Below are 14399 nucleotides of genomic sequence, written 5' to 3'. Positions count from 1 at the left end.
TGTGCCCCACTGTATTTTAAACTATCGAGTTGATAACTTATATAACTAGGGGGTGCAAGAACTCTTTGAACTCTTTTCTCTTTATTTATTTTAGGGATAATTACATTTACACCCCCTCTAGTCTCTGACACATCCACTTCCACCCCTATAGTTTAAAAAGTGACAAATACACCCTGTAGTTTCAATTTTTTTAAGGTTTGCCCCCTCAGTTGAAGGTTCGTCCATAGATTGAAGGGTTAGGATGATCGGGGGCCCACATTATTTGGATGATCCAAAGCGTTCATTTGATGGGCCCTGACATAGATAGGGTGTGCCCAAAAAATCAGCTCCATCGGATCATCCTAACCCTTCAATCTATGGACGAACCTTCAGCTGAGGGGGCAAACCTTAAAAAAATTGAAACTACAGGGTGTATTTGTCACTTTTTAAACTACAGGGGTGGAAGAAACTAGAGGGGGTGTAATTGTAATTATCCCTTTATTTTATTATTCGCATTTCATTTCATGCGTTTTACTTTAATATGATTTCCACAACGCAACGAGAAATGAGCGGGAGTTAGTTGGGTTCTTGAAAACGTAAGGGGAATGCGGTTCCCTGCAGTTAAGGAGTCTCTCTCTCTCTCTCTCTCCTCTCTCCTCTATTTTCATACTCCTTCCGCGAAATTTCCATTTCAATGGAACTTCCGTTTTTCTCTGCGAAAATATTTCTCTTCCCCCTTCCATTCAATATCGCCGTCTGAAATTTTCATTTTCTGATTTTTCCTTCTACCTTTTTTTCTCCTTCGCTTCCTTAGTTTTTCTTTTTTCTTTTCACGCAGAAGAAACCCTAACCTTTTTTCTTCTCCATCTCTCGCTCTCCCTTTTCAAGTGGAAAAATCTATGGAGAACGATCAAATACCGAATCTTCTTCATGAATTTTTCACGAGGCTTTCGAAGGTAAACATCAAGTGTATTCTGTTTTCTGATACGAGGATTTCATTCTCTCTCTTTCAGTTTTTTGTTATGTTTATTTTACAAATCTGCCTCTTGAAATTGCGAGAATGGTAAGAGGAAACAGATGCCTTGTTCTAAGAATCCGATTTTCCTTGCAAACATTCGGATAATTTTCTTATAGAATGAATTGCTTTCTCTAATAGAATGAGATTGTACAAGAAATTCTAGACTGTTTTATTTCTTTCCTTTTTTCTGTGCATTCTTTTGTTTTTTAAAAGCAATTGTCTTTACGATGTTTATGTTTGGAAGTATATATTTTAGTGTCTAATTGCCTCCAGGTTTACGACAATTTTTGTTCGAAGGAAGGAGAAAATTATGTTAAATTTCAAATGATATCCCTATTTTGTTTAACTGATGAACGTAAATACAATATAAGAGTTTCATTTTTTTAGTTATCTACATGATTCTTACGAATTCTCCAAAATATAGTGGATTGGGAATTCAATTTCGATCCAATATTAAGTCTTGTGATGCTATGTTGGGGAATGCATTCTTTTATATTGAGAAAAGGTTCTTCGCTATATTGCATGGATTTCTTACCGAGGCTTTCCCCAATCCCTTAACATGATGGTCCCAAAATGCTTATTTTCTGATTTTCTGTTGCTGCCCTGCTTCAGAATTGGTGTGGTTTTGTGGATTTTATACTATTATTCGTGGTCCATGACCAGTCTTTGTTTTTTATAATGAGATTACTGTTTTTTCCCTTTAATGCTATAACACTAAAATGAACTTCATCCCTCCAGTGATGTCTGTGCTTGGAATGGGTGACTTGCAATTCTTGCAACCAGATGGCTAATACTGGAGACAAGCATCAAAGGATGGTAGTCCTTTCCCATCTTGAAGTGAGTTATCTTTTATGCTTATTTCTGTGGCAGCTTTCATTTAGAAGCATCGTCACATAGTATGTTTTCGTTGACCATTCAATGCAACTCATGAGTGTTTCATTGCTATTAATACCAGGAAATTTGCACTTTAGTTTTTAATCCTGAACCATGCGGCTTAAAGAATAAATTTTGTTGTGTACTCTCTTGTTCATTCATCTAAGAAAAAGAGCTCTTTTGTTTATTAAAGCTTTCTTATTCTTAACGATTTTTAGTGATGGTTGTTGGCAAATGCATGATAGTGCAGATGGGATCACTAGATGGGAGGTCAGAACATGAGTTGTTCGAGGATGAGAGCTTGGAAAGCCCCATGGCGCTTAGTAGAAAGGCAAATGGATTGGATTCAGTTCAGCATGGTTCCTTTTCGGGTGTGCAAAGAGTATGGACTATCAAATATATAAGCAGTAGATTGTTCAGGAGCCTTAGGATTGTTGTATTCTCAACCAAAATTAACTTGCTGATGCCCTTTGGCCCTTTAGCGATCCTGGTCCATAATCTGTCTGGTCATCATGTGAGTTGCTCCAATCTTTACTGGTATACTTGGCAGCTTCATTATATCCCTAAAGCCTATCCATTCTCACTCTGTAGTATACTATGTTAAGTCTATGTCCTCGGGAGGACCGTTTCATTTTTCACACCTATGTTTAGAGTCCACTTTATGCCTTGCATTATTTGCCCTTGGATGTTCTATTGAGTGATATTTCCTAAGGTGCTTTGCAGGGATGGGTCTTCTTTCTATGCTTGTTGGGTATAACACCTTTGGCGGAGCGCTTGGGTTATGCTACAGAGTATTTATCTATTGCTCCTTTTGATCTCATTAGTATTTTTGCTGATCTTTTCTTTTACAGTCATGCATCTTAACAAGTACCTAACACACTTCCTCTCTCCCCTTGATGTAGGCAGCTAGCATTCTTCACAGGAGCCACAGGTAAATTTTCTTTATATGTTTATTTTAAGGTAGCGATGCCTTTTTCCTTCTCTGGAAGTAGCATATGATTCCTATTATTCCATTGTTCTTTCTAGGGTTATTAAATTGCATGGAAAGATGTTGTTCATTTATTTTCTATATTCTGGAAATAAGGTTTTCTTGAGGAAAGTGCAAAGATTTAAGATACAATAAGCAAACAAAAGAGCATGAAATGACAAGAGTCTAGAGGCTCTGAACTAACTTTCTAGTCAAGTGGTAGATGATTTGGGAGCATCCTTGTCTCCATGCAAGCTTGAGGAAGAGAATAAGAAGAAAGAAAAAGAGGTGGAGAAGAAATAAGGCAACAGGTATATGTTAATGGAATATGGTTTGTGTAGTTGTGATTTTGTTTAATTGTATGGGCACAATAAGGGTAGGTCTCTTTAGAAGTTCCATGTAATATGATTGGCAAGCTTTGATACTTAGGGAATATAATATTCATCCTCAGTGTGTGCCCCTACACTTGGTGGTGTGATGCCCCAAATCCGAGTGACTTGATGCTATTCGATGAAACAAATACATTTTGTTTTTTGATATTGGAATTTTGGGGCCTGCAATTTCCTACAATGAGATAAGAGAAATATGATTTTTATTATGAAATTTGTTGGAATTTTGTTTGATATTCGTGGGGCATTATTACTAGGATTTTTATGGGGTGCTTAAGTGGAATGTTGGTAGAAAAATGAGAATTTGATTGTGGTGTCGAAAATTATTGCTGCAATTTTTCCTGCATTAAATTTGGTATTAGAGAAAGTTTTGGTCTCATGGGTTATGCCAAATTATGTCAAAAAATTATCACTTTTTTAAAAAAAAAAATTACGATCTTTGTGGATTTTCAACATGATGGCTAAGACTGGGGTTGAATTTACAGATTAGCTGAATGATGTGAAAAGGGATGAGATGTTGTTTGGCACGCAAATAAAATTAATCAATTGACTCGAGATCTAGTAGATGTGATATTGGAGTTAGATGAAATATAATCCAAGCCTTGGAAGGGTTGAGATGATAACAAATTTGACCAAATCCCTATTCAGATCTAACCAATGGAGAAACTGGATCTGAAAACCCAATTCAATTGGAGGTTTTGGACAACTAGAATCATATACGAGATGTTCTAGAGGGATTGACCTGCCCAATCTGACCCACAATGGTAAAAGGGTTGATCGAGCATTTGATTGTTTGCCGATACCAGAGGGAGCATGTTATCTTAGATCATTGTCATGCATGTGATTGATTAGATCTGTGATATTGGAAGTGCTGGATTATTATGGAAGATGAATCCTGAACCATTTCTTTCAGAATTGAGGGAAGTATAATTTCATAGAGCTGGGCGATGTCTTGTTTCTTTCTCAGGAAAGGTAGGAATTTGTATTGCCAACGAAGCAGAAGCACTAGCCTTGCTATGGGGGTTGAGGTGGTTCACAGCTTATGGATTGTGCCAGGTGATTGTTGAAGGGGACTCAACGAATGTCATATCGGCTGGCCCAGAAATTGTTTACCACTGGAAAACAGCTTCCCAGTGGTAAGCAGAACTTTTCCAGAAAACTGCTTTCTGGCGGTGACGGGTCGAGAACAGAGGATTCTTAAAGTGGATTTCAGAATCAGGCTGGAATCCGGTGGTGGGAAAGCAGGGAAGAGGCTGGAGTGGAAGGCCGAAGAGAGAGAGAGAGAGAGAGAGAGAGAGAGAGAGAGAGAGAGAGCTGGGCGGTTAGACGGTTGGCAGTCTGCAGTTGGAGAATTTTTTGTGAATAGTTAAAAATTTTAAAAATATATATTAGAAACTTTTATACCAACCAAGTTTAACAAAATGACACATTTTATTACTTAAAACAGCAAATTATTTGCAATACATCGATGAAACTAAGAAAAAATATTCCTACAAAATGCTAAATGCTAACTAAAAATCAAATACATTACAAATCACCTTCTGGAAGTAGAAGAAATACAAAAAGAGTGCAAATATATCAAATATATTAACAACAGTGATAAATAGAAGGATTTTATAGAGATACTATTGTAGAAGAAGCGAATAAATGGGGGATTTGAACATTTTCAAAAAAAAAAAAGTGAAAGAAACGGGGGATTTGATAGTTTTTTCTAGTCCTCTTTTTTTTTGAGGAGGTAAAATGACATTGTTAACTTACCAACTTCTCCAAAAGCTTAAGCTATTGGAGAAAGGCATTATCTATCTTTTATACATTAACACTCCCCCGCACGTGTGGCCCACTTGGCAAACACGTGGCACATGTGGTCCCACTTTGGGCCGACCATCGCATGTGGATTTTTGCTATCCGGGAGGTTTGAACTCTAGACCTTTGGCTCTGATACCATGTTAACTTACCAACTTCTCCAAAAGCTTAAGCTACTGGAGAAAGGTGTTATTTATCTTTTATACTTTAACAGACATAAAAGTCCTTCAAACGGGCTATAAAATGGCAAAAAATGGCAAAAACTATAGTCAAAATGATCGAAACCCAAAAAGAACCATTAGAAGGCATTTCTGTTATTTTTTTTAAAAAAAATACATTTTATGTTTCGTCCAAAACGAATTAAACAGAACATCCTGATATGAAGCGAATTCCAGACCAGGACATTTCATTCCGGTTACTTGTACTGGTTTGTCCGCCGGTACGAAATGTTTTCTCCATTTTGGAGGAAAAGAAATGGATTTGACAAGGTTTGAACTATGGGAATGTTCCATGAAATTCAATTTATCGGGTACAGAGGGTGCCTTTGTTAGGCTTTGCTGTCACAACAGATCTACTTTTGGGGTTGTTGATTTGATTGCCTTTTCCATTGTGGATCTGAGCTTCCGGTTGCAGTGGGAAGTTTGTATTTAAGCAAATTTCATTTGATGTAATTTATAAATAGGCCTTCTGGGCTTTAGTCTGTGTATCTGAGTTAAAAGGTACTTTATGTAAAAAAACTCAAGGTTGTGCTTGCACACTTAAAAGAAAAAAAATAATGACAGAGAAAAGTGCAGCTCTCCTAAGATTCACTATTGAACACTCTTGAGACATTTTGTAGCACCCCAATATTGTCTTTGAGATCTATATCTATTTCCTTGGTGACGTGATTACTTTAGTTGGATTTGATCTTCTCCATTACAGATCACTACAGTTTTTTATTCCACCAGGAAATTTAGAATCCAAGCACAGTGTTCTTATAAGAAGCCCCTTTGAGATACACTCTAGACACAGGCATAGGCCCAAAATCAGTTTCCTATGGACCTACCATCGATTTTAGAGTAAAGCTTTTCTCTAATCCATAACGGAAATGATATACATTTTTTTTTTTTGTAAAAGCCCATTTTGAGCCATACTTTCAAGACCCTGGCAGCTGTCCAAAATCCGTTTCCTATGGGATCCCTCATCCGTTTAAAAGTATAGCTGTCTGTTTCTAATGTTGAACTGAAGTGATTATGTAAGGTTTTGTTGTAGTATGCTATATATGAAATTATGAACATAGGTATTAACATGGGCGTATGTGTCAGCATGGCTCTGAGGAAAGAACTTCAGTTGCCTATTTTTTGTGTGTAACTTATTCTTTATGTACAACCTATATGGATTTTTGGTAGGTAAGCTGAGATATATTTTCTCTCTGTTTATTAACTGGTATGCATGCATAGAATAATATTTAATATATAAATATGATTGTATGGGTGGTTACTGTGTTGGTATCAGTGCATGTGCCCATGTGTAATTTGCAGAAGCGAAGTAGTTTGTTCATCATAAATCGAGTTGATAAGTTCAAAATTAGTAAGTGTATCTGTGTATGTGCTTAATCATCACCACCACCAGTATTATTGTGGTACTCAATTGCCTATGTCCATGTGTGGCATCAATTATTATATGGTCTACTTGGGTTTCATATGATTAGAATCATTTACACATTGGCATTTGCAGTTGGGGGTCTTTTAAATGCCACCTTCGGAAATGCAACGGAATTGATAATATCAATTTACGCACTGAAAAATGGAATGATCCGTGTTGTTCAACAGTCACTGTTAGGCTCCATTTTATCAAACATGTTGCTAGTGCTTGGATGTGCTTTCTTCAGTGGTGGGATAGTTTTCTATAAGAAGGACCAAGTCTTTAACAAGGTATTCTCAAAGTTCTGACTATGCATATTTTCTCCAACATTCTTCTTGTTTTCTGGAATAAAAATTGGAATGTTTATACCTTTATGGGCAGGCAGCTGCTGTAGTGAACTCAGGTTTACTGTTGATGGCAGTCATGGGGCTACTTTTTCCAGCCGTCCTCCACTACACACACACGGAGGTCCATTTTGGGAAGTCTGAGTTGGCCCTTTCAAGGTTTAGCAGCTGTATTATGCTTGTGGCATATGCCTCCTATCTTGTTTTTCAGCTGAAGAGTCATAATAATCTTTATGACCCTGTTAATGAGGTTTGTCTTATCAACTCTGTTTCAGGAGAAGCTGGATTTGTTTTATATCTTTTGTACTATTATTTTTCAAAAGGAAAAAAAAAATCTTTTGTACTATTATGGTAAAACCTACTAAAAGTAGATGTCATTGATCAGATTCAAGTATGCACTAGAATATGGTAAGATTGGATCATAACATTTTCCATATGCTGCTACTGATAGGTCCGCTAGAATTTCTTTTCTGCTGCAACATTGCATGCACATGAAAGATGATACTGTGATCTATTAAGAGTTTTGTGTAATAGTATGATCTTAGAAGCACGAAGCGGGTGCGGGGCGGAGACGGTAGTAGGGAAGCGTGGGGTCTAGAAGAGTCTAAGGTTGGGAGCGCCATGGGAGCGTTTATTTAATATTTTCTTTATATGTTTTTCAAAATTCAAGTACATTAAAATATAGTAATTTCTAACTATCTTCGTATATATCGTTCGAAATGTAAGTACGTCAAAAAAGTAGTAATTTCTAACCATGCCTTCTTAAGACTCATGTATGCTTGCTTTAAATCCGATGAAGTCTTTGAAGAGTTAGAGGAATTTGATGTAAGGAAGTTGGTGATGGTGGGAGTGATGGAGTAATATGAGCAGGTTGGGAGCGCCATGAGAGTGGTTTCCGTCTCTTTGGGAACGTCATGGGAGCAATTTCCGTCCTAAGGAACGCAGAATCGCGGTTCTAGCTTGGGAGCGGCACCCATGAGGAAGATTCCTGCTCGTATGAATATGATTATTGTGTGCTTGAATGGGAATCCACTCCTTAATCAGATTTCTTTTTGGAAAGGCATGATCATTGACTGGAAGGCAACAGAGGTAGAACTGCAATCGTGGGCAAACTACTGTTTCTTTTGGAAACTGTGACCAATGGTACTCCAACGTTATGGGGGGTCCAAAGCATTCATTTGGAAGGCCCTTCCATGGATAGGGTGTGGCCCAAAAATCAGCCCCATCGGATCATCCCAACCCTTCCATTTGTGGAGGGGAAAAATGGGTAGAAACATGGACACAGAGTGTCTGTCCACCACCACCCCCCCCCCACCCCAACCTTTGATTGGGTTAGGACAATCCAATGGGGCTGATTTTTGGGCCACACCTTATCCATGGAAGGGCCTTCCAAATGAATGGTTTTGATCCCCCAAAAAAAGTGGCCCCCACACTGTTTTGGCAAACGTGTGCAGGTAACTTACCTGCACATGTTTGCAGGAACCATTTCCTTATATATATATATATATATATATATATATATATATATATATATAAACATTAAATATTGGTTCCTTTAGTATATAGTATGTATGCATGTAGTAGCACACCAATGATATAACAAGATATTAGTATTTGGGAACTAGCAGACAACGGGACAACTGAAACACATTACAAACGACATAAAATATTATAAAACATAAAAATGTCAAATGAAAAAAAGAAACAGAACTATAGGGAAAATTGTGGTTGATTGCCAATATTTATCTTTATTCTTAGGAAGTGTGACTGAGTGGTAATGCAAACTAGTATCACAAGAAGAGAAAAATATAGCAAACAATGAATCGAAGAAGAAGATCAAGTTGAAGAGGAAGTGAAATAGGGTAGACCCTAAATGTCTCAAGATAAAAGAAAACAAAATCCAAAATAAATTCATTTTTCTCTTTCTTCACTTACATATAAATTTGATTCCCTGTCTAAGTGAATTTTTATGGAAATAAATAAATTAAAATTACCGAAGCGCCTCACCAAAATAACAAATCTGCCCTATTCTCAGTAAGGCTCCGTTTCTCTCGACGTAAAAATGAACGTAAAATTTGTTTTATGTTGTAAAAATGAACATAAAACAAATTTTACTTCCAATTTTACGTCAAAAGAAACGGAGCCTAAATAACAAGTCAGTCCCCCCCTAGCAACCAAAACCATAGCAGATGTAATCTGTTTTGATCCAGATTTGTACCATAGATAGTTGACTTAGTAATGATCTTCCTTCCATGCCAAGTTTCAATTCATATGCTCCAACTTAGGGCCCACAATAGTAATCTTAGTTCAGGCCAGATTTGTGCAACTCACCACCCTCGTTCTTGGATATAATGTCCTCATTTATGTTTTTTTAATTCTCTCTTTTTTTAGTATAAAGTATCTTGTAGTTTAGTACTTTAGTTTGGGCACTTTGGCATTGTTGTTACTGGATTATTAATTAATAATATGGTCTCAGGGGACGGATGAGGGCTCAGATGATGAAGAAGTTCCTGAGATATCTCAATGGGAAGCCATCATCTGGCTTGCAATACTGACTTCATGGATTTCATTCCTCTCAGAATACCTCGTTGGTGCGATACAGGTAATTTTTTTTGTCAATCTTATTATATGTATATGTGTGTGTACGGAAAACTGTTTCTGCGCTCGAGTGCAGAAAACCAGGGTGGGTCCACGTTTTTTTTTGGGATCCAAAGCATTCATTTGATGGGTCCTATCATAGATTACATAACAATGAAGAAAAACTAAAGAAAATGATATTTTATTCTGGGAGATGATCCCCCACCGGCGGTAGGATAATGCGCCCCCCTTTTAATGTGATTTGACGTCAAAAAGCGTTAAAGATATAGAGAAAGACGGATTTCACAACACCGGAAAACCCTCTTCTCAAATAGTGAAACCAAAGTTTACACTAGCCCAAGAGCAATAACCAAAAGAGAAGAAGAACAATCACCACAAGATGTAATCCAATATATATGATGGAAGAACACAATACAAGACAAGAACAAAAAAAGAAGAAGAAAGCTTCAAAACCAAGCTTGCACAAGAGAGCTTCAAGGAGCTAGGTAGTGGAGAATCTCTACAAAAGTGAAGTAATGAGAATTAGGCTTGGTCAAGGAAAGTAAAGAGAAGATAGCTTAGGTAAGTGGTAGTGGGTATGGGAAAGTGGTGTCTTAAATGCTTAGGGAAGTAATGGGTTTGGAGTTCCAAGTAAAGGTTCAAATTTGAAATAGGTAGGTAGTGGGAAAAGATGGAGCAAACATGTGTGGCTCACACATGTGCAAGCTAGGCAAAAAGACCAACATGCCCATGGACACAAAAGTACATATTTGCCCTCACTACAACACTCAAAATAAAAATAAAATAAAGCTACCCAAAAAATACACTTTAAAATTTAACAAAAGTCTGCCCACAACTCATGTTAACAGGGGGGCGCATTATCCTTGGGGGCGGGGGGGGGGGGGGGGGGGCGGGTGGGGTGGCAAAAAAATCATCTCCCTTTATTTTTCATGTGATCTTTTGGACCAAGAGATTTGACCTCATTTGTTCATGGCCCAATCAATTCAATCAGGCCCTTCCCATCTAATCTGATTTCTATTAACTATTGTTTATGATTATATAAACTTTGACTGCAATATTTTGCAGGGAGCATCTGTTGCATGGAAAATGCCGGTTGCATTTATTAGCGTTATCCTTCTTCCAATTGTAGGAAATGCTGCAGAACATGCAAGTGCAATCATGTTTGCCATGAAAGACAAGCTTGTAAGTGTGCCTATATCTCTGGTGAAAGTTCGTGTTTATTTAACCTCTTGATAATTCAAATGAGTCCTTTTGTAGGACATTTCTTTGGGAGTTGCAATCGGGTCATCAACACAGATATCCATGTTCGGGGTAGGGTATAAACATTTAGTTTATTCATTTTTTGTTTCTACATCAATGTAAATGCATTTATAATTATATCTCTATGTACACTTGATTTTCTGGCTGCATGCTAATAGTGGGAGACGTCCTTACTCCTTAGAAACTTTTGTGTACTTTTAACAAGAATTCTCTTTGAGGATGGGAGACCAGATGTCGGAAATTGTATGTAATATACAAGATGTTCACGCTACATCCATGAGTTATTAGCAAAATAAATTGCATCGCCAAGTCGCCAACCACCCTCTGTGGCAAAGTTACTAAATTATCTACAGTGGTTTAGACGCCAGATGCCATAAACATAGTTGCAGTGGATTTCAGTTGGCCGAATGAGAGTCGGTGCACACAATTTCCCTAAGGGGCCGTTTGGATACGCGGATTTTAGAAACCAGGTTTTTAGTTTGAAAACAGTGTAAAAGAGGGTTAGAAAAGAGGGTTAGAACAAGAGAAGAAGCGGACCAGCCGTCGTTTTTGACTCATTTTGACTTCTCTCCCTTCTTTCCATCAGCAAGAGAGTAGAAGATCCTCCCATTTTCCTGGTTTTAGAAATCTCAGGTTGCAGGAGAGATTTTTAAAACCTGATTTTCTTGCTTAAAATCCAAGAAACGCTGCCAGGACAGCACACAGCAGCCTGATCATGAACCTTCTTTTACACTGATTTCAAACTAAAAACCTGTTTTCTAAAATCTGCGTTTCCAAACGGCCCCTATATGCCTATACAAGTGATCAATATCTCAGTTTTTAGCATGTTTTGGTTTTCTGTCACTGGTGATATCCAGGAACTACAGTCATTTGTATCTTTTAGTTCTGTTATGGATTACTTATGTCTGTAATGTGATTGTTATGGCTGCAGATTCCCTTCTGTGTGATTGTGGGGTGGATTATGGGACGCCCGATGGACCTAAATTTTCAACTTTTTGAGACGGCAACACTTTTTATTACGGTCTTAGTTGTAGCCTTCATGCTGCAGGTTTGTCTTAGGAATGTTAAGAGAGGAAACATCTAACTTTTTTTGGTAATTGCAGGCCAATTTTAAAGTAACTGAAACAGTATTTTAGTTCTTTGTTGAGAGTGAGGCCAGAGAAGTTGCCAGTGGCCAAAACCACCAAATGATTGCCACCATTTTGTCTATTTATAAGTCTATAAATGTGTTTTCTTTAGGTCCCGTTTGGATTGCAGGAAAAATATTTCTTGAGGAAAAATATTTCCTAGGTATTTGAATTTCCACAATTTAGAGGGAAGTAATAAATTTTAGGGAATCAAACAATGGAAAAGCATGAAATTTCGCTAAAGTTTTTCTTTTCCAGAAATTTCCTGCAATCCAAACAGGGCCTTAGAGTTGAAATGTCAAAAATGTCACTAAAGTTGGAGTTGGTTCAGTCGCCTTTTCTATTTTTTTTCTTTAAATTTGGCCGTTAACCGGAAATATATTGTTTCATGCCCAATTTTGACCAGGTGATTCTTCAATTCCAACCAGTTTTAATTTTTCCCATAAAAATACGCATTCTCTACATTTACTTTGTTTGTCACCTTGTCCTGATCTATGTGGCATTTGCAGGACGGAACCTCCAACTACTTCAAAGGACTAATGCTTATTCTCTGCTATCTGATCGTTGCGGCCAGTTTCTTTGTACATGTAGATCCTACCACCATTGGTGAGTTCCTTGCGGACAGAATTCAATGATGGTTTCTTGCTAAAGAAATTCATTGGGTTTTCTCTGTCTCTCCTTGAATTCATGATCATCTTTTTTTCAGCTTGACATATGTTTCTTTTCCATTCTTGTTCTATTTAAGTTCGTAGAAGCCAACATATTTTGGTAATGATGTTGATCGAAATGGTTTTATAACTATCAACCACCTCAACCATCATATATTATTATCATATTTTCCTCATCTTTAGGACCTTTAAGAACTTCCATCCCAAGGTCAATAGTACTGCCTACTTCTTGAATTCTTCTGCAATATCAAGTTGTAAGCAGATGGATTTTCCATAATAGTTGATATTATTTCTATTCATAAATATTAGTAAATTGTCATCTCCCCTCCACTAGGAAGTACCCCCTTCCGTCTCTGTCTCCCTCTACATGAGCTGCCGGATCTATTCATTTTGTATTCAAAACTCAATTCCAAATCCAAATACAAAATGGGAGGTATCTAAATGGGCCCTTAATGATCAGACCCAAGCGCAATGATATTTTTAGGAAGCTGTAGTCTTTTTCTACTCCCCTACTGAGCAACAGCATAAAAAGAGAAGTAAATGAGAAAAAAAGATGGAATGATCATTTTTGAAACATTATCACGGTACTGCTCCCATCATCTGATCAATGTTTGAATTATAATATCTTTGGTCACACTGCTATATGACATTGATCTTCTGTATACATTTCCACCTCAGTGTTTTTTTCTCGTTATTTGAGTTTGATGCCTTGTAAACAGGTCTAATTTGCACAGGTATATACCAACTTCTTTTTCTAAACCTCTGTAATCATATTGTTTTTGCAAATCCAATCAACGTAAAGTTAGTTAAAACACCTTTCTATTTCATCACAAAAAGATATCCTGGGTTTCACGGTTGCTGAAAAAAATGTGATTGATTTTTTTAATGCTGGCAACTCACTGAAAATGTGGTTTTGCAGAGGATAAGCCTCCTCAACCTTAAGCAAGAAGCAAAAGATTAAGAATCATGAGGTGGGGAAAGAAAGCTACTGTCATTTACTCCACTGTATAGTTTTCAAGACACTTTCCATTGGCAGACCCGAACATGGCGCTGCCGCACTACGCCCGTTTCTTCTTGTGCAGCAGTAACATTATTCGTGTAGGAGATGAGTGTGAATAGAATGGCTAGTTTTAGATAAGATGTGTGGAGAGGAGGGAGAGGAATAATCAGGTGATGTAGAATTCATTGTTTATTTGTTTTTGTTTTTGTCTTTGTTTTTTTTTTTTTTTTGAATGGTTTCATTGTTTATTTGTTATTAATCAGGCAATGTATAATTCATTGTTTATTTGTTATTCTTTAGGGCCCCATATTCTCTTTCATTTAATTAAGAACTTGAAGAAGCCCCATCCAAATTAGGGTCTTCCTCAGTTTGGTTAATCTCTGAATGAAGGTTTTTTTTAAATTTCTACAACTCCCATCTTTGGAATTGTTTAACAGTAGTATCCTCTTATTTGAGATCTTGAATGTTCCCATGTGGAATATTATAATCTCTTCTATTGCCTTGTGTTCAAGATTGAATTAGTAATTAGAAGTGAGCCCACCTTACTACAGCCTTTTAAGATTGGACACCCGACCTCACTCTCCATCACCTTTAATCTCTGCAGTTTCATGAGAAGGCCTAAAATATGAGTTTTGAAGAAAATGGAGGATAAGAAGAGAAGAAGGGACAAAGGGTTTGCTAGGCCAGTTGGCCCTTTGGGAGAGGAAGTCCTTATATTGTCCTGTGTCCCATTCACTGCACTGTTAACGG

At 37.3% G+C, this 14399-nt stretch overlaps 1 protein-coding gene across 2 annotated transcripts; it reads left to right on the top strand.

Moving 5' to 3' along the window:
• Positions 1-634: 634 nt before the first annotated feature.
• On the top strand, positions 635-13943 carry LOC143879882 (vacuolar cation/proton exchanger 3-like). 2 transcript variants are annotated; one of them, XM_077382539.1, is made up of 13 exons: positions 635-935; positions 1736-1834; positions 2121-2384; positions 2594-2661; positions 2773-2801; positions 6746-6942; positions 7034-7246; positions 9473-9598; positions 10660-10776; positions 10852-10905; positions 11786-11902; positions 12491-12587; positions 13569-13943. In XM_077382539.1, exons 2-13 carry the CDS (start codon positions 1781-1783, stop codon positions 13589-13591), a joined length of 1359 nt encoding a protein of 452 aa, XP_077238654.1. In that variant the 5' UTR covers positions 635-935; positions 1736-1780; the 3' UTR covers positions 13592-13943. The 2 variants fall into 2 exon arrangements, with proteins under 2 accessions (XP_077238654.1, XP_077238655.1); XM_077382540.1 differs by having other exon boundaries at positions 2116-2384.
• The last annotated feature ends 456 nt before the right edge of the window (positions 13944-14399 follow it).

This window comes from Tasmannia lanceolata, unplaced genomic scaffold (assembly GCF_043159265.1).
Source record: "Tasmannia lanceolata isolate RefF3 unplaced genomic scaffold, GAP_Taslan_0.1 ptg000006l, whole genome shotgun sequence".
Classification (NCBI taxonomy): domain Eukaryota; kingdom Viridiplantae; phylum Streptophyta; class Magnoliopsida; order Canellales; family Winteraceae; genus Tasmannia; species Tasmannia lanceolata.
This window is presented reverse-complemented; position numbering and strand designations above follow the sequence as displayed.

Coding starts and splice junctions, on each gene's coding strand:
- LOC143879882 (XM_077382539.1), top strand. CDS start 1,781: ATGGCTAATACTGGAGACAAGCATCAAAGGATGGTAGTCCTTTCCCAT. Junction 2,662..2,772: donor CGCTTGGGTTATGCTACAGA/GTATTTATCTAT, acceptor CCCTTGATGTAG/GCAGCTAGCATTCTTCACAG. Junction 12,588..13,568: donor TGTAGATCCTACCACCATTG/GTGAGTTCCTTG, acceptor GTGGTTTTGCAG/AGGATAAGCCTCCTCAACCT.